The sequence below is a fragment of the Pelophylax lessonae genome (assembly GCF_965119305.1).
Source record: "Pelophylax lessonae genome assembly, chromosome: 2".
NCBI lineage: Eukaryota > Metazoa > Chordata > Amphibia > Anura > Ranidae > Pelophylax > Pelophylax lessonae.
The window spans coordinates 706516156-706534778 of record NC_138769.1 but is presented as its reverse complement, the minus strand read 5'-3'; the positions used below and the strand labels follow the sequence as shown (position 1 = coordinate 706534778).

At 43.7% G+C, this 18623-nt stretch overlaps 1 protein-coding gene across 1 annotated transcript in view; it reads left to right on the top strand.

The window, feature by feature from the left end:
• Positions 1–18393, top strand: part of GDPD4 (glycerophosphodiester phosphodiesterase domain containing 4) — a 128945-nt gene extending 110552 nt beyond the window's left edge. Inside the window, exons 12-15 of the mRNA XM_082244462.1 lie at positions 499–646; positions 3667–3749; positions 8706–8785; positions 18131–18393. Coding sequence (XP_082100588.1) covers positions 499–646; positions 3667–3749; positions 8706–8785; positions 18131–18234 — 415 coding nt within the window. The 3' untranslated portion in view covers positions 18235–18393. The remainder of the gene's footprint in view (positions 1–498; positions 647–3666; positions 3750–8705; positions 8786–18130) is intronic.
• Positions 18394–18623: the final 230 nt, after the last annotated feature.

Below are 18623 nucleotides of genomic sequence, written 5' to 3'. Positions count from 1 at the left end.
GCTCAGGGAGGGGGGGGGGGCGACAGTTTGCCCCTGACTCCCAGAATGTGCCAGTGCAGCAGCAGCGCCCCCAGTGGAAGTGAGAGGCAGAGGACAGATTACCCCAACTGCTCCTTCCATGGCTGGCGCCAGAGACCTTGGACAGCATGGGCTGAAGAGACAGCTGCGTTGGGCCCCACAAAAATGACTGGGCCCAGGGCAGCTGCCCCTTTTGCTCTGTGTTTAAGATGGCCCTGGACAGAGCTGGTCCATAACAGTTGCCCACTTTGGCACCCAGTACCTTCACAGATGGACTAGGAGAGAGTTACAGGCATCCTTTCTGTGTTCTTAAAGGCTAAATAGGGCAGCAGGGAGTGTTAGGCTTTAACTCTTTACAAGTAGACTGTGATATCAACAATTATGTGTTTAATGGCCAGCATTCTTCAGTTAATTAATGATCACAAATTCTCTCTGTTCATGTCAGATGGTTGACCTGTCTTCTTGTGTTCCCCATATCAGAATGTATGCTGCTGCCAATATAACCACCAACTTTTACGTGGTCAGCGAGCCTTGGCTGTACTCCCTGGCCTGGTGTGCCGGTGCCCATTCAGTTACAACAAACACCGTGGGAATGCTCAAGAGGATGGATAAGCCCATGTTTCTGCTGGTAATAATATAGCATATCTCTAATCCTGGGGTCTCCAAATTTTCTAAATCAATGGCCAGATTATTCTCCTTCAGACTTTAGGGGGGCCGAAATGTAGCCAGTGGGAGTGGAAAATACCCCATCAGTTGGAATTTAAAATAAACCTTTTGCCTTGCCCTGTTTCGACAAGACATGGGTTTGTTTTAAATGTATGGGAGTATATTATGTCTGCTCCGGCTTTTTGTCTCTATTATTTTAATTTTATATATATATATACAAACCCAATTCCAAAAAGTTGGGACACTGTACAAATTGTGAGTAAAAAAAGGAATGGACTAATTTAAAAATCTTATAAACTTATATTTTATTCACAATATAATATAGATAACATATCAAATGTTGAAAGTGAGACATTTTGAAATGTCCTGCCAAATATTTGCTCATTTTGGATTTCATGAGAGCTACACATTCCAAAAAAGTTGGGACAGGTAGCAATAAGAGGCCAGAAATGTACAAATAAGGAACAGCTGTAGGACCAATTTGCAACTTCTTCGGTCAATTGGCAACATGATTGGGTATAAAAAGAGCCTCCCAGGGTGGCAGTGTCTCTCAGAAGTCAAGATAGGCAGAGGATCACCAATTCCCCCAATGCTGCAGCGAAATATAGTGGAACAATATCAGAAAGGAGTTTCTCAGAGAAAAATTGCAAAGAGTTTGAAGTTATCATCATCTACAGTGCATAATATCATCCAAAGATTCAGAGAATCTGGAACAATCTCTGTGTGTAAGGGTCAAGGCCGGAAAACCATACTGGATGGCGGTGATCTTCGGGCCCTTAGACGGCACTGCATCACATACAGGAATGCTACTGTAATGGAAATCCCAACATGGGCTCAGGAATACTTCCAGAAAACATTGTCGGTGAACACAATCCACCGTGCCATTCGCCGTTGCCGGCTAAAACTCTATAGGCCAAAAAAGAAGCCATATCTAAACATGATCCAGAAGCGCAGGCGTTTTCTCTGGGCCAAGGCTCATTTATAATGGACTGTGGCAAAGTAGAAAACTGTTCTGTGGTCAGACGAATCAAAATTTGAAGTTCTTTTTGGAAAACTGGGACGCCATGTCATCCGGACTAAAGAGGACGAGGACAACCCAAGTTGTTATCAGCGCTCAGTTCAGAAGCCTGCATCTCTGATGGTATGGGGTGGCATGAGTGCGTGTGGCATGGGCAGCTTACACATCTGGAAAGGCACCATCAATGCTGAAAGGTATATCCAAGTTCTAGAACAACATACGCTCCCATCCAGACGTCGTCTCTTTCAGGGAAGACCTTGCATTTTCCAACATGACAATGCCAAACCACATACTGCATCAATTACAACATCATGGCTGCGTAGAAGAAGGATCCGGGTACTGAAATGGCCAGCCTGCAGTCCAGATCTTTCACCCATAGAAAACATTTGGCACATCATAAAGAGGAAGATGCGACAAAGAAGACCTAAGACAGTTGTGCAACTAGAAGCCTGGATTAGACAAGAATGGGACAACATTCCTATTCCTAAACTTCAGCAACTTGTCTCCTCAGTCCCCAGACATTTGCAGACTGTTATAAAAAGAAGAGGGGAGGCCACAAAGGGGTAAACATGGCCTTGTCCCAACTTTTTTGAGATGTGTTAATGCCATGAAAATTTATAACCAACTTATTTTTCCCTTAACAACTTAAGCCCCGGAGGATTTGGCTGCTCAAAGACCAGGGCCTATTTTGCGATTCGGCACTGCGTGACTTTAACGGACAATTGTGCGGTCGTGCGACGCTGTATACCCAAATGAAATTGACGTCCTTTTTTTCCCACAAACAGAGTTTTCTTTTGGTGGTATTTGATCACCTGTGTGATTTTTACTTTTTGCACTATAAACAAAAAAAGAGCGACAATTTTGAAAAAATAACAATATTTTTCACATTTTTTTATATGAAATTCCCCCAAAAAATGTAAAAATCTAAATGTTTTAACATTGTAGAACAAATTGGTTTTCTGCTACATATTTTTGGTGAAAAAAATAGCAATAAGCGTATTTTGATTGGTTTGCGCAAAAGTTATTGCGTTTACTACCTACGGGAAAGATTTATGTCATTTTTATTGTTTTTTTTCAACTAGTAATGGCGGCGATCTGCGATTTTTTTTTTGCGGGACTGCGACATTGCGGCAGACAGATCGGACCCTTGACTGACATTTTTGACACTTTTGGGGGTACCAGTGACATTACTACAGTAATCAGTGCTATACATATTCACTGTTACTGTAAAAATGACACTGGCAGGGAAGGGGTTAACTTTATTGGTAAACAGTGGGTTAAATGTATCCCTAGGGGCATGATTCTAACTGTGGGGGGGCGTGGCTTGTGATGTAACCACAGAGACATACAATCCTACATAGCAGGATCGTATAGTCTCTGCTGTTACACCAGGGAGAATGACAGGCGGCTTTGTTTACATCAGCCGCCTGCCTTTCTCCCTCTCCAGCGGGAGATTGCGAGTGACCGGCGGACATCGGAGCCACCGGTCACACGCGTGGGGATGTTAGTGAACAAATGGGGGCGGGAGCGCGCCTCCGGCGGCGCACGCTCGCCCCCTAGAGGCTTGTAGTCCTACGTCGCTTTGCCCAGTAGGGGCTGACCGCCTCAGTAAAAAGTCGTGCGGCGGTCGGCAAGTGGTTAAAATGATACATTTTCTCAGTTTAAACATTTGATATGTCATCTTCTAAGTTGTATTCTGAATAAAATATTGAAATTTGAAACTTCCACATCATTGCATTCTGTTTTTATTCACAATTTGTACAGTGTCCCAACTTTTTTGAATTGGGTTTGTGTATATATATATATATACAGAATATATACTGTAAATCTGCTTTGCTCCATTACATTGCACACAGAATATTGGTCTCTGTCCTCTCCTATGCTTTAGTAGTGATGGTGTCACTGATATGCTGTGTGGGTCTCTTTCTCGGTAAGTCACCTGATCTCTCTCTATCGTCTTTCAGACTCCGGCTCAGTACAATCTAATGTGGATTCTCACAGATATCATTTCGGCCTTCCTGATCGCTCTGATTTTCGTTCTGCACTGGTGAGTTCTGCCTCCTCTGCTAGGTCAGGAATCGTCTCCCGTCTTTGAAAACTGTCCATTCAGGAGGTCAAAGCAACCAATCAGATTGCATTGATAGTTAGTCCACTCCTAAAGGCTAAAAATAAAAAATGCTGCATTTAGATGCCCACTGCATATTTTTGGGCGCATCTAAAAGCAGCACTATAGTAATCAATAAGCCCATACACACAGCTGTGCCTACCTGTGAAAATGTGTGCTGCGTGCAGCTGTGCAGAAAAAAAGTAGGACACCTCTGCATCCAGGGCCGTACAGATCTTCAGATTTTACATGTGAACGTGGATAAACTCACCTAAATGCGAATGCACGTAAATGTGTAGATATTGATTTGAATGAAAAAAGTATTGTTCACATGTATACACTGCACTAAATGCGTCTAAATGGAAGTCCATTAGATGCAGTGGTGGCTGGCGCATATGGGGCGCAGGGGCGCCGCCCCCCCCCATCCATGCGTCCAGACCCCCTAATCTACATGCGGGGGCGCCGGACGCATGGACTTCAATGGGGATTTTTTTTTTTTTTTTAGCCATGTGATTAGAGCCAGAGGCTATAATAGGCTAAAAAAAAGGGTGGGCTCGGCACGCAGAGCACTGCGCCCCAAACCCACCCAGTTGTGTGACAATAGCGAATACAAATTCGCTATTGTCAGATGGATCCTCCTCCTGGCCAATCAGGAAATGGGTTCTGAGACCTGTTTCCCGATTGGCCGAAAGGAGAAGCCATGCCATTGGGCATGGAGGAGGAGGAGACGCAGAAGACGGGGAAGAAGCCGCCGCCATCGCCGTTCACCTGCTGCAGATGGGTGAGTGAGCCGGGGGGGGGGGGGCCCTGTACTGTACTGTACTGTCATGATATGCTGTGGGTTCGTAATGTAATGCTGTGTGTACTGTGTGCAGCCTGGTGTGGACGGGGGGGGGGGGGGGGGGTGTATGGTGCGGTCCGTCTGCACCAGCTGGCACAGTGTCCTCCCAGCACGCACCAGCTGGCACAGTGTCCTCCCAGCACGCACCAGCTGGCACAGTGTCCTCCCAGCGTGCACCAGCTGGCACAGTGTCCTCCCAGCACGCACCAGCTGGCACAGTGTCCTCCAAGCACATACCAGCTGGCACAGTGTCCTCCCAGCATTCACCAGCTGGCACAGTGTCCTCCCAGCATTCACCAGCTGGCACAGTGTCCTCCCAGCGTGCACCAGCTGGCATGGTGCCCTACCAGAGTGCACCAGCTGGCACGGTGTCCTCCCAGTACGCACCAGCTGGCACAGTGTCCTCCCAGCATTCACCAGCTGGCACAGTGTCCTCCCAGCATTCACCAGCTGGCACAGTGTCCTCCCAGCGTGTACCAGCTGGCACAGTGTCCTCCCAGCGTGCACCAGCTGGCACAGTGTCCTCCCAGCGTGCACCAGCTGGCATGGTGCCCTACCAGAGTGCACCAGCTGGCACGGTGTCCTCCCAGCACGCACCAGCTGGCACAGTGTCCTCCCAGCATTCACCAGCTGGCACAGTGTCCTCCCAGCATTCACCAGCTGGCACAGTGTCATCCCAGCATTCACCAGCTGGCACAGTGTCCTCCCAGCATGCACCAGCTGGCATGGTGTCCTCCCAGCACGCACCAGCAGCAGCAGTGCATTCAGCATAGCTGCTGGTGTGAATGGGCCCTAAAGAAGATTGTAATAGGGTCATAGAGTAATTGTGTGGAAGAGCATTAATAGTTCTGTACATAGGTGTGTACAGCCTATTGCATTAGGGTATGCACCCCAAAGCTCACACAAAAATGCTATGTATTTTTTATTTATGTACATTTTTGTGTACTGTATATACCTTATGTTATACCTATTTTTCTATAGGAAATTTACTCCCTACAAAATACTCCTGAAGAAGCGGATGAACCGCGAAACATGTTGAGAAGAGCTGGCTATATACTCACTTCCATGCTGCACTAACTAATCTATGGTGCTGGAGAGCATTGTATTGGAAATTATAGCCTAGCTGCGAGGGAATAATTTGTGATTTTCTGTAATAATGTTTTTAAGTCATTTTTTAATTATGAACTTTGTAATAAATATCAATTTCTTATTATCTACATGTTGTAATATCCTGTGTTGGTACCAGGAAAGTCCATTTTCCTCCAAAAAACATTTTTTTTCTATTATGAGTATTGGGGATGCAAGATTTATTTTATAAATTGATCAGCACAATTTGTTTCCATGCACTTGACAGTGAATTAATGTGAAGCTCTATGTGGCTTCCTTTTCATTCAAAAATGAAGCATAGTAAACACATCATCTATGGCTTGCTTTATGCACAGGGGGTGACTAGTGAGGCTTCCTGTTCATTCAAAAATGAAGCATAGTAAACACCATTTATGGCTTGCTTTATGCACAGGGGGTGACTAGTAAGGCTTCCTGTTCATTCAAAAATGAAGCATAGTTTTTGCCATCTATGGCCTGCTTTATGCACAGGGGGTGATTAGTGAGGCTTCCTGTTCATTCAAAAATGAAGCATAGTAAACACCAGCTATGGCTTGCTTTATGCACAGGGGGTGATTAGTGAGGCTTCCTGTTCATTCAAAAATGAAGTATAGTAAACACCATCATCTATGGCTTGCTTTATGCACAGGGAGTGACTAGTGAGGCTTCCTGTTCATTCAAAAATGGAGCATTGTAAACACATCATCTATGGCTTGCTTTATGCACAAGGGGTGATTAGTGAAGCTTCCTGTTCATTCAAAAATGAAGCATAATAAACACATCATCTGTGGCTTGCTTTATGCACAGGGGGTGATTAGTGAGGATTCCTGTTCATTCAAAAATGAAGCATAGTAAACACCATCTATGGCTTGCTTTATGCACAGGGGGTGATTAGTGAGGCTTCCTGTTCATTCAAAAATGAAGCATAGTAAACACCATCTATGGCTTGCTTTATGCACAGGGGGTGATTAGTGAGGCTTCCTGTTCATTCAAAAATGAAGCATAGAAAACACCATCTATGGCTTGCTTTATGTTCAGGGGGTGACTAGTGAGGCTTCCTGTTCATTCAAAAATGAAGCATAGTAAACACAATCTATGGCTTGCTTTATGTTCAGGGGGTGACTAGTGAGGCTTCCCGATGATTCAAAACTGAAGCACAGTAAACACCATCTATGGCTTGCTTTATGTTCAGGGGGTGATTGGAGAGGCTTCCTGTTCATTCAAAAATGAAGCATAGTAAACACCCTCCATGGCCTGCTTTATGCACAGGGGGTGATTAGTGAGGTTTCCTGTTCATTCAAAAATGAAGCATAGTAAACACATCATCTATGGCTTGCTTTATGCACAGGGGGTGACTAGTGAGGCTTCCTGTTCATTCAAAAATGAAGCATAGTAAACACCATTTATGGCTTGCTTTATGCACAGGGGGTGACTAGTAAGGCTTCCTGTTCATTCAAAAATGAAGCATAGTTTTTGCCATCTATGGCCTGCTTTATGCACAGGGGGTGATTAGTGAGGCTTCCTGTTCATTCAAAAATGAAGCATAGTAAACACCAGCTATGGCTTGCTTTATGCACAGGGGGTGATTAGTGAGGCTTCCTGTTCATTCAAAAATGAAGTATAGTAAACACCATCATCTATGGCTTGCTTTATGCACAGGGAGTGACTAGTGAGGCTTCCTGTTCATTCAAAAATGGAGCATTGTAAACACATCATCTATGGCTTGCTTTATGCACAAGGGGTGATTAGTGAAGCTTCCTGTTCATTCAAAAATGAAGCATAATAAACACATCATCTGTGGCTTGCTTTATGCACAGGGGGTGATTAGTGAGGATTCCTGTTCATTCAAAAATGAAGCATAGTAAACACCATCTATGGCTTGCTTTATGCACAGGGGGTGATTAGTGAGGCTTCCTGTTCATTCAAAAATGAAGCATAGTAAACACCATCTATGGCTTGCTTTATGCACAGGGGGTGATTAGTGAGGCTTCCTGTTCATTCAAAAATGAAGCATAGAAAACACCATCTATGGCTTGCTTTATGTTCAGGGGGTGACTAGTGAGGCTTCCTGTTCATTCAAAAATGAAGCATAGTAAACACAATCTATGGCTTGCTTTATGTTCAGGGGGTGACTAGTGAGGCTTCCCGATGATTCAAAACTGAAGCACAGTAAACACCATCTATGGCTTGCTTTATGTTCAGGGGGTGATTGGAGAGGCTTCCTGTTCATTCAAAAATGAAGCATAGTAAACACCCTCCATGGCCTGCTTTATGCACAGGGGGTGATTAGTGAGGCTTCCTGTTCATTCAAAAATGAAGCATTGTAAACACATCATCTATGGCTTGCTTTATGCACAAGGGGTGATTAGTGAGGCTTCCTGTTCATTCAAAAAATGAAGCATAGTAAACACCATCTATGGCTTGCTTTATGTTCAGGGGGTGATTAGTGAGGCTTCCTGTTCATTCACAAATAAAGCATAGTAAACACCATCTATGGCCTTCTTTATGCACAGGGGGTGATTAGTGAGGCTTCCTGTTCATTCAAAAATGAAGCATAGTAAACACCATCTATGGCTTGCTTTATGCACAGGGGGTGATTAGGGTGTGCCCAGGTACACCCAGCATATTCAGTGCACAGGCCTATGGTTTTGTGATAGTATAAAATATCATTATGGTTATTATTATTATTATTATTACAAGCAGAACCTTTACCTCCAGCACTGCTCCCTAGTAGTATACTGACCGTTCTCCTGCTACGAGGAAGATCAATGCACCAAAAACAAGCAGATATTGTCACTGTTGATGCTGCCAGCTGCTACAGTGAGAGATCACCGAGGGGGCCTCATCAATATTTTGCATTGGGGCCCCGTGATTTGTACATGGTTTGCTTGCCTCTGTCTTTTGGACACATGACTGTTTTTTGTGGTTGACTTTAAGCTTTTCTCTTGCTGTAGGTGGAGAGAGCGGGGCTTTTCCTGCTGCCCAGAAAGTAATGAGATTGCTGATGCCGGTTTCTACAACACGTTCAAAACGGGTGAGTGTCGGGATTGTAGAGCGTCTGTCTTCTCTGTGCAGAACATTCCCTGTGTGCCGTCTTCTTATAGTGCAGTGAAGCTCAATGGAATTGGGAGCTTTGATCCCGCTGCTTTCATACTTCTGACCCAGTTTCTGCAGCAAAGCAAAGCTGGGGGAAAAAAAAAAACCTCTTCCTTCTCGGGTGCAGCAGGGGAAAGACATATAAAAAATACCTTCTGGTCTAAGAAAGCCTAACTGTGCTAAGTACTGATTGGGTTGGAGGGCTTTTTAACCACTTCTGGACCTGAAGATTTTCCCCCTTAATGACCAGGCCATATTTTGCAATTCGGCACTGCGTTACTTTAAAGGACGATTGCGCGGTCGTGCGACACTGTACTTAAATAAAATTGATGTCCTTTTTTTCCCACAAGTAGAGGTCTCTTTTGGTGGCATTTGATCACCTGTGCGATTTTTATATTATGCGCTATAAACAAAAAAAGAGCGACAATTCTGAAAACAATATTTTTCACATTCTGCTATATAACATTCTCAAAAAAAAAGAAAAAATTAAAAATCAATTTTTTTTTTAACATTTTAGGCCAATTTGTTTTCTGCTACATATTTTTGGTAAAAAAAAATCGCTATAAGGGTATTTTGATTGGTTTGCGCAAAAGTTATAGCGTTTACTAACTACGGGAAAGATGTATGTCATTTTTATTGTTTTTTTTTTACTAGTAATGGCTATGTCTATGACCATCTCTTGTATCATGTCTGAAGTCTATGACCACCTCCTCTAGTATGTCTGCAGTTTCTGACCATCTCCTCTAGTATGCCGGCAGTCTCTGACCATCTCCTCTAGTATGCCGGCAGTCTCTGACCATCTCCTCTAGTATGTCTGCAGTTTCTGACCATCTCCTCTAGTATGTCTGCAGTCTCTGACCATCTCCTCTAGTATGTCTGCAGTCTCTGACCATCTCCTCTAGTATGCCGGCAGTCTCTGACCATCTCCTCTAGTATGTCTGCAGTCTCTGACCATCTCCTCTAGTATGTCTGCAGTCTCTGACCATCTCCTCTAGTATGTCTGCAGTCTCTGACCATCTCCTCTAGTATGTCTGCTGTCTCTGACCATCTCCTCTAGTATGTCTGCAGTCTCTGACCATCTCCTCTAGTATGTCTGCAGTTTCTGACCATCTCCTCTAGTATGTCTGCAGTTTCTGACCATCTCCTCTAGTATGCCGGCAGTCTCTGACCATCTCCTCTAGTATGTCTGCAGTCTATGACCACCTCCTCTAGTATGTCTGCAGTCTCTGACCATCTCCTCTAGTATGTCTGCAGTCTCTGACCATCTCCTCTAGTATGTCTGAAGTCTATGACCACCTCCTCTAGTATGCCGGCAGTCTCTGACCATCTCCTCTAGTATGTCTGCAGTCTATGACCACCTCCTCTAGTATGTCTGCAGTCTCTGACTATCTCCTCTAGTATGTCTGCAGTCTATGGCCATCTCCTGTAGTATGTCTGAAGTCTATGACCACCTCCTCTAGTATGTCTGCAGTCTCTGACCATCTCCTCTAGTATGTCTGCAGTCTCTGACCATCTCCTCTAGTATGTCTGCAGTCTATGACCACCTCCTCTAGTATGTCTGCAGTCTATGACCACCTCCTCTAGTATGTCTGCAGTCTATGACCATCTCCTCTAGTATGTCTGCAGTCTCTGACCATCTCCTCTAGTATGTCTGCAGTCTCTGACCATCTCCTCTAGTATGTCTGCAGTCTCTGACCATCTCCTCTAGTATGTCTGCAGTCTCTGACCATCTCCTCTAGTATGTCTGCAGTCTCTGACCATCTCCTCTAGTATGTCTGCAGTCTATGACCACCTCCTCTAGTATGTCTGCAGTCTCTGACCATCTCCTCTAGTATGTCTGCAGTCTCTGACCATCTCCTCTAGTATGTCTGCAGTCTCTGACCATCTCCTCTAGTATGTCTGCAGTCTATGACCATCTCCTCTAGTATGTCTGCAGTCTCTGACCATCTCCTCTAGTATGTCTGCAGTCTCTGACCATCTCCTCTAGTATGTCTGCAGTCTCTGACCATCTCCTCTAGTATGTCTGCAGTCTATGGCCATCTCCTCTAGTATGTCTGCAGTCTCTGACCATCTCCTCTAGTATGTCTGCAGTCTATGGCCATCTCCTCTAGTATGTCTGCAGTCTCTGACCATCTCCTCTAGTATGCCGGCAGTCTCTGACCATCTCCTCTAGTATGTCTGCAGTTTCTGACCATCTCCTCTAGTATGCCGGCAGTCTCTGACCATCTCCTCTAGTATGTCTGCAGTCTCTGACCATCTCCTCTAGTATGCCGGCAGTCTCTGACCATCTCCTCTAGTATGTCTGCAGTCTATGACCATTTCCTCTAGTATGTCTGCAGTCTCTGACCATCTCCTCTAGTATGTCTGCAGTCTCTGACCATCTCCTCTAGTATGCCGGCAGTCTTTGACCATCTCCTCTAGTATGTCTGCAGTCTCTGACCATCTCCTCTAGTATGTCTGCAGTCTCTGACCATCTCCTCTAGTATGCCGGCAGTCTCTGACCATCTTCTGTAGTATGTCTGCAGTTTCTGACCATCTCCTCTAGTATGTCTGCAGTCTCTGACCATCTCCTCTAGTATGCCGGCAGTCTCTGACCATCTCCTCTAGTGTGTCTGTAGTCTCTGACCATCTCTTGTATCATGTCTGCAGTCTCTGACCATCTCCTCTAGTGTGTCTGTAGTCTATGACCATCTCTTGTATCCTATCTGCAGTGTCTGGCCATCTCTAGTACGTCTGCAGTCTATGACAATCTCCTCTAGTATGTCTGCAGTCTCTGACCCTTTCCTCTTATACTGTATGTCTGCCGTCCTATAACACTATATATACCAAATATTATTAAAACGCTTAATTTATAAAATAAGGTCTGCAGGCATCGACCACAAGGTTTACTCTTGGATACAGAACAGGTTAAAGGGGCGTGTCCAAAGGGTGGTAATAAATAACGCGTACTCAGACTGGTCTGGGGTGGTAAGTGGGGTCCACCAAACAGCATTGAGGACGGGATCAGTAGCTCGATCTCAGTTTTTGCAGATAACTCAAAATTGGGCAGGGCAATAACTTCACATCATGAGGCAGAAATCCTACAGAATGACCTGAACAAAATTACAGAGTGGGCAACGACATGGCAAATGAGGTTTAATGTGGAGAAGTGTAAGGTTTTGCACTTGGGGACTAAAAACATAAAAGCACAATACACTTTAGGGGGGGGAACCCTTGGGGGAATCAAAAATGGAGAAAGATCTGGGAGTCTTAGTAGAGGATAGACTTTGCATGCTGTTGCTATGTCAACCGGCAGCTGCCAAAGCCGGCAAAATATTAGCATGCATAAGGAAGGGGATGTATTCCAGAGATAAAACTATAATCCTACTACAGGCGGTCCCCGGGTTACAAACATCCAACTTACAAAAGTCTCCTACTTACAAACGAAGGGAAACAACAGGAAGTGAGGAGAAATCTCCCCCTAAGAAGGGAAATTCATTCTTGTAAAAGTACTCATGGGAAAAAGGTGTCTCCACTGAAGCTTTATCACTAATCCTGGTTTCCACAACAACCCAAAATTTTCAAAATCCAGTGGTCATAGGGACAGAAAGTGAGATGAAATCTTCTAAACAGGGGTAGAGACCGCAAAACAAATGGTACAGGGGTGTTAACCCTTCCCTATGCTATCCAAAAAACGTAAAAATGATTCTTTTGGTTGAAGCTACACTTAAAAAATGTACCTGTTCCGACTTACAAACAAATTTGACTTAAGAAAAAACCTACAGACCCTATCTTGTTTGTAACCCAGGGACCGCCTGTACTTTATAAAACTCTGGTCCGACCGCATCTGGAGAATGCTGTCCAGTTCTGGTCGCCAGTCCTCAGGAGGGATGTGTTGGAACTGGAGAGAGTCCAAAGAAGGGCAACTAAACTAATTAGGGGATTGGAGGATGTTAATTATGAAGAGCTTTTACAAGCGCTTGATTTATTCTCCCTGGAGAAGAGACGCCTGAGAGGGGACATGATAGCAATTTACAAATACCTCAACGGGGATCTCAGCATCGAAAAAAAACTATTCAGTCGCAAGGATTGCATGAGGCCATACAATGCGATTAGAGGAGAAGCGTTTTAACCTCAGGCAACGCAGGGGGTTCTTTACTGTTAGGGCTACAAGATTGTGGAATTCTCTGCCACTAAAGGTGGTTTCTGCGGAAAGTATGGTGACTTTCAAAGACTCTTGGATGTACATCTCAAGGATCAGAACATTCAGGGGTATGGGAAATGATTATGGCCACACACACCTACACAGGTTGAACTGGATGGACTGTTGTCTTTATTCAACCTCACCTACTATGTAACTATGTAATTATGTGCTGCACTTTTGTGCTTTCAGGGGCCACAGTACAAGAGCCCCTTACCCCATAGGTTGACAACCACTGGCATAGACCAATCCCCCCCTCCCCTCCCATCTCTCCAGGGACCTCTAGCATGAGAAGCTGTCATTACCCAACAATCCATTTTTGGGGTATTCCACCATCTCCTCTCCTATGTATCCTCTATCCAGTTCTTGAATAAGCTGTTAAACTGCATTCCAGCTTGGGTCTGCACTTCTTCATCTACTGAAAGTGTGCTGCCTCCTTGGGACAAGATGATCTTGGGAGGGAATGTTTCCTATCATTATCAGAGAAGGGTCTAGGTGGATACACTAAAGAATTACACACTCAGAGTAAATTTTAAGCTCCAATTTAGCGTAGGCTCAGAATTGCCTGTTTGCTGAGGTGTAACCACTGCATTGGGTTTCATTGTTGCAGGTTGAGGGTCGTCTCACCGGCCCCCCTGCCCCTGAAACTTGGTTACACATGTAAATAACATGCCTAAAATACAACGTACATTAAATGCACATATCGGCTTGTAGGAAGATTGTTGGTGAAATGAATAGTTTGGACCTCATGTGTTATAACAAACACATTTATTAGAATAAAAGACAGTCTTGCACACACAATGTTTGATGGGTATGGTAGCACTTTTACAATGGCTGCAAAGTCTTCCGGTTGCTTTTCATCTCTTGGTGTAATCAGAGGGACCTGGTGCACCCTGTACCTAAGCGCCATCCTCTGTTGCTTCAAAGCACCTGCAGTTGGAGAGGCGAGCACTACTTTAATGGTGCTTTTCCACTGCATGGAACCGAATGGTACGGCTCGCTTTTGCGCTTTTCCACTGCATGGTACTGCATGGTACGGTGTTGGAACGGTTCGGTACGGTACAGCGACGCTTTTCCACTACATGGAACCGAACGGTACGGCTCGCTTAAACAGTACCACCTCGGTTGTGGTTCCAAGAGGGCCGTACCGATACCATATCCCACAATCCTTTGCATGCAGCCTTGACTGTTTGTCACTACTAGCCACTGATTGGTCAGAGAATCGTTGTTATCCCACCCACTTACTATAAGTGGAAAAGCAAACCGTACCCAACCGTTCCAACACTGTACCATGCGGTACCATGCAGTGGAAAACCAAACCGAGCCAAGCAGGGCCGAGTGGAGCCGAGCCAGTACTTGCAGTGGAAAAGTGCCATTAGATCTCATTGCTAAGAATAAAACGCATTTTGGGGATACATCCCTTTCTCAAGCCTGTCTATTGTGTGTGTGGACTGGCTATAAATAGCTGTATTACTAGAGGGAAATAGTGAACACATTAAAACATAAAATATATATATTTATACAGTGAGGAAAATAAATAATTGATCCCCTGCAGATTTTGTAAGTTTGCAAACTTACGCAGAAATGAGGGGTCTATAATTTTTTTTTATCAAAGGTGTATTTCAAATGATAGAGACAGAATATCAACCAAAAAAGCCAGAAAAAACACACCATACAAATGTTATAAATTAAGTTGCAGTCCAGTGAGTAAAATAAGTATTTGATCCCCAAGCAAAACATGACTTAGTACTTGGTGGAGAAACCCTTGTTGGCAAGCACAGAGGTAAGACGTTTCTTGTAGTTGGTGACCAGGTTTGCACACATCTCAGGAGGGATTTTGGGCCACTCTTCTTTACAGATCTTCTTTAAATCCTTAGGGTTTCTTGGCTGTCACTTTTGTTGCCAGCGGTTTAGACATTAATGGCTGTCTGTTGAGTAATTTTGAGGGGGACAGCAAATTTACACTGTTATACAAGCTGTACACTCACTACTTTACATGGTAGCAAAGTGTCATTTCTTCAGTGTTGTCACATGAAAAGATAGAATAAAATATTTACCAAAATGTGAGGGGTGTACTCACTTTTGTGAGATACTGTGTGTGTATGTATGTATATATATATATATATATATATATATATATATATATATATATAAACGAAATAAAACATAGTTTAAGTTTAGTAAGAGATCTTAAAAAACTAATATATTAGGTTTACAGTTAGGAAAATGAAAACTCTGTCACTACAAAGTAATACCATATTGTGACCACTAGATGGAGAAATAGCCCTGAAACATGAGCAGAAACACTAACATTGATACATAGTAACTATTAAGATAAACTATTCTTGGATTATTCCTCCATCTAGTGGCCACAATATATCATTTACGAGTTATTCTGTGGTTTTGGTTTCCTAGTAATTCATTATATGTCAGTTAGAAGCAGGAAGACCATGTATTCTGACTTTAGTTGTTGTAACAGTGACTTAAAGTGGAGTCCCCCCCCCCCCACCTCCAAAAATTAAAAGTCAGCAGCTACACATACTATTTTATATATTATATTAGGACACTTACCTGGAATTAATCTACAGTATGTCGGCACCGCAGCTAATGTTTTGATAGGCTGCCGCCGCCATTGCCGGTAAGGGAACCCGGCAGTGAAGCCTTGCGGGTTCCCAGCCGGGTCCCTACTGCGCATGCGCGAAGCGCGAATTCGCCTGAAATTGGCCTGAAAACAGAGGGAGGAGTAGGGGGCCGAACCTCTGATGTACGGTCCAGTGGAAGTGGGGACAGGGTACCTGTCACAACAGAAAGCTGCCAAATGTGGCACCGGAGTGGGGGAGGAGACAGATAAGCGGAAGTTCTACTTTTGATCATGAGATAGCTGAACCCACCAAAACATTTGACAGCCACGTATAACTTTTTTGCATGTGAAAGGTTGAGGTAAACAACGCAGTTGCAGCGTTTGAAGATCAAAAATAATATTTCTTTCCGAGCCTCAATGTGCACCTTGCAAGGACAATACAGGAAGGAGGAAGGAAGGAAGTTAGGAAAACAGGAAGGATTTCAGAAAATGAGTGCAGTTAGCACAGTGACCATGTGGTGGCAGCATTAATGAACTTAGTGAATCAACAAAATAAATAAACATAGATGCAATTGCATTGCCCATATAACTGATAGAGGCTGCACACTGTATCCCTTTTCTGTATGTGTATATACAGTGCATTGCGAAAGTATTCGCCCCCTTGAACTTTTTGACCTTTTGCCACATTTAAGGCTTCAAACATAAAGATATAAAACTGTAATTTTTTTTTTTTTTTTAAGAATCAACAAGTGGGACACATTCATGAAGTGGAACTAAATTTATTGGATATTTCAAACTTTGTTAACAAATAAAAAACTGAAAAATTGGCGTGCAAAATTATTCAGCCCCTTTACTTTCAGTGCAGCAAACTCTCTCCAGAAGTTCAGTGAGGATCTCTGAATGATCCAATGTTGACCTAAATGACTAATGATGATAAAAAGAATCCACCTGTGTGTAATCAAGTCTCTGTATAAATGCACCTGCACTATGATAGTCTCAGAGGTCCGTTTAAAGCGCAGAGAGCATCATGAAGAACAAGGAACACACCAGGCAGGTCCGAGATACTGTTGTGGAGAAGTTTAAAGCCGGATTTGGATACAAAAAGATTTCCCAAGCTTTAAACATCCCAAGGAGCACTGTGCAAGCGATAATATTGAAATGGAAGGAGTATCAGACCACTGCAAATCTACGAAGACCTGGCCGTCCCTCTAAACTTTCAGCTCATACAAGGAGAAGACTGATCAGAGATGCAGCCAAGAGGCCCATGATCACTCTGGATGAACTGCAGAGATCTACAGCTGAGGTGGAAGACTCTGTCCATAGGACAACAATCAGTCGTATACTGCACAAATCTGGCCTTTATGGAAGAGTGGCAAGAAGAAAGCCATTTCTTAAAGATATCCATAAAAAGTGTCGTATAAAGTTTGCCACAAGCCACCTGGGAGAGACACCAAACATGTGGAAGAAGGTGCTCTGGTCAGATGAAACCAGAATTGAACTTTTTCGCAACAATTCAAAACGTTATGTTTGGTGTAAAAGCAACACCGCTCATCACCCTGAACACACCATCCCCACTGTCAAACATGGTGGTGGCAGCATCATGGTTTGGGCCTGCTTTTCTTCAACAGGGACAGGGAAGATGGTTAAAATTGATGGGAAGATGGATGGAGCCAAATACAGGACCATTCTGGAATAAAACCTGATGGAGTCTGCAAAAGACCTGAGACTGGGACGGAGATTTGTCTTCCAACAAGACAATGATCCAAAACATAAAGCAAAATCTACAATGGAATGGTTCACAAATAAACATATCCAGGTGTTAGAATGGCCAAGTCAAAGTCCAGACCTGAATCCAATCGAGAATCTGTGGAAAGAACTGAAAACTGCTGTTCACAAACGCTGTTCATCCAACCTCACTGAGCTCGAGCTGTTTTGCAAGGAGGAATGGGCAAAAATTTCAGTCTCTCGATGTGCAAAACTGATAGAGACATACCCCAAGCGACTTACAGCTGTAATCGCAGCAAAAGGTGGCGCTACAAAGTATTAACTTAAGGGGGCTGAATAATTTTGCACGCCCAATTTTTCAGTTTTTTATTTGTTAAAAAAGTTTGGTATATCCAATAAATTTCGTTCCACTTCATGATTGTGTCCCACTTGTTGTTGATTCTTCACAAAAAATTACAGTTTTATATCTTTATGTTTGAAGCCTGAAATGTGGAAAAAAGTCGAAAAGTTCAAGGGGGCCGAATCCTTTCGCAATGCACTGTATACCTTGGACTTAAGACAGTTCCTGTGTGGACATTTGGATTGCAGTATTGTTAGCTATAGATGTTTGTATTTTTTTTGCATATTGGGCTGTCAAGAGCACCTGTCACTTCTCCCATCTCAGGCAGATTCTTTTTAAATGGCATGATATGTTATGGGTTAATGGACTTTTCCTATTCTCATTTCTCTTAGATCTCCTCATCTAACTTTGCACATTTGTATAAAACCATTCCAAATGATCTTGTGTTCTTTTGCAGAGATGGACATGTCAGTGTCAGAGGAAAGTTATGGGAGGAGTCTGCCCACGACCCCAAATGCAAGATCCAATGCTGACAACGTGAGCTCTGCAGAAATTGCCTGAGGAGGCCAGTGATCCAGTACAGTCCATCCATCTTTTTATGGGGCCCCTTGATACCTCATGTTAGGTGCCTGGGAATGGATACGTAGCATTGCAGCTGCTTCTTACACACAAAGGAGGCGGCCAACATGAGACTGAACCAGAACCTGAGATATGATGTCAAATCCTGATCATTTTTCTGTACATAGTCCTTTATTTAACAAATATGGAAATGGAAGTATCACACCACTGCGAAAAGATCCAGATACTACTTTATTACAATAAAAGTCAGGAGGGTAATCCCGTAGAGTAGCCAATATGTTTTGGGGGTCCAAAAAACACCCCTCTTCATTAGGGCTTGGGAAAGCAATGTGAATGGTTGCCTAAACCAGCTGCAGACAAGAACTATGTTT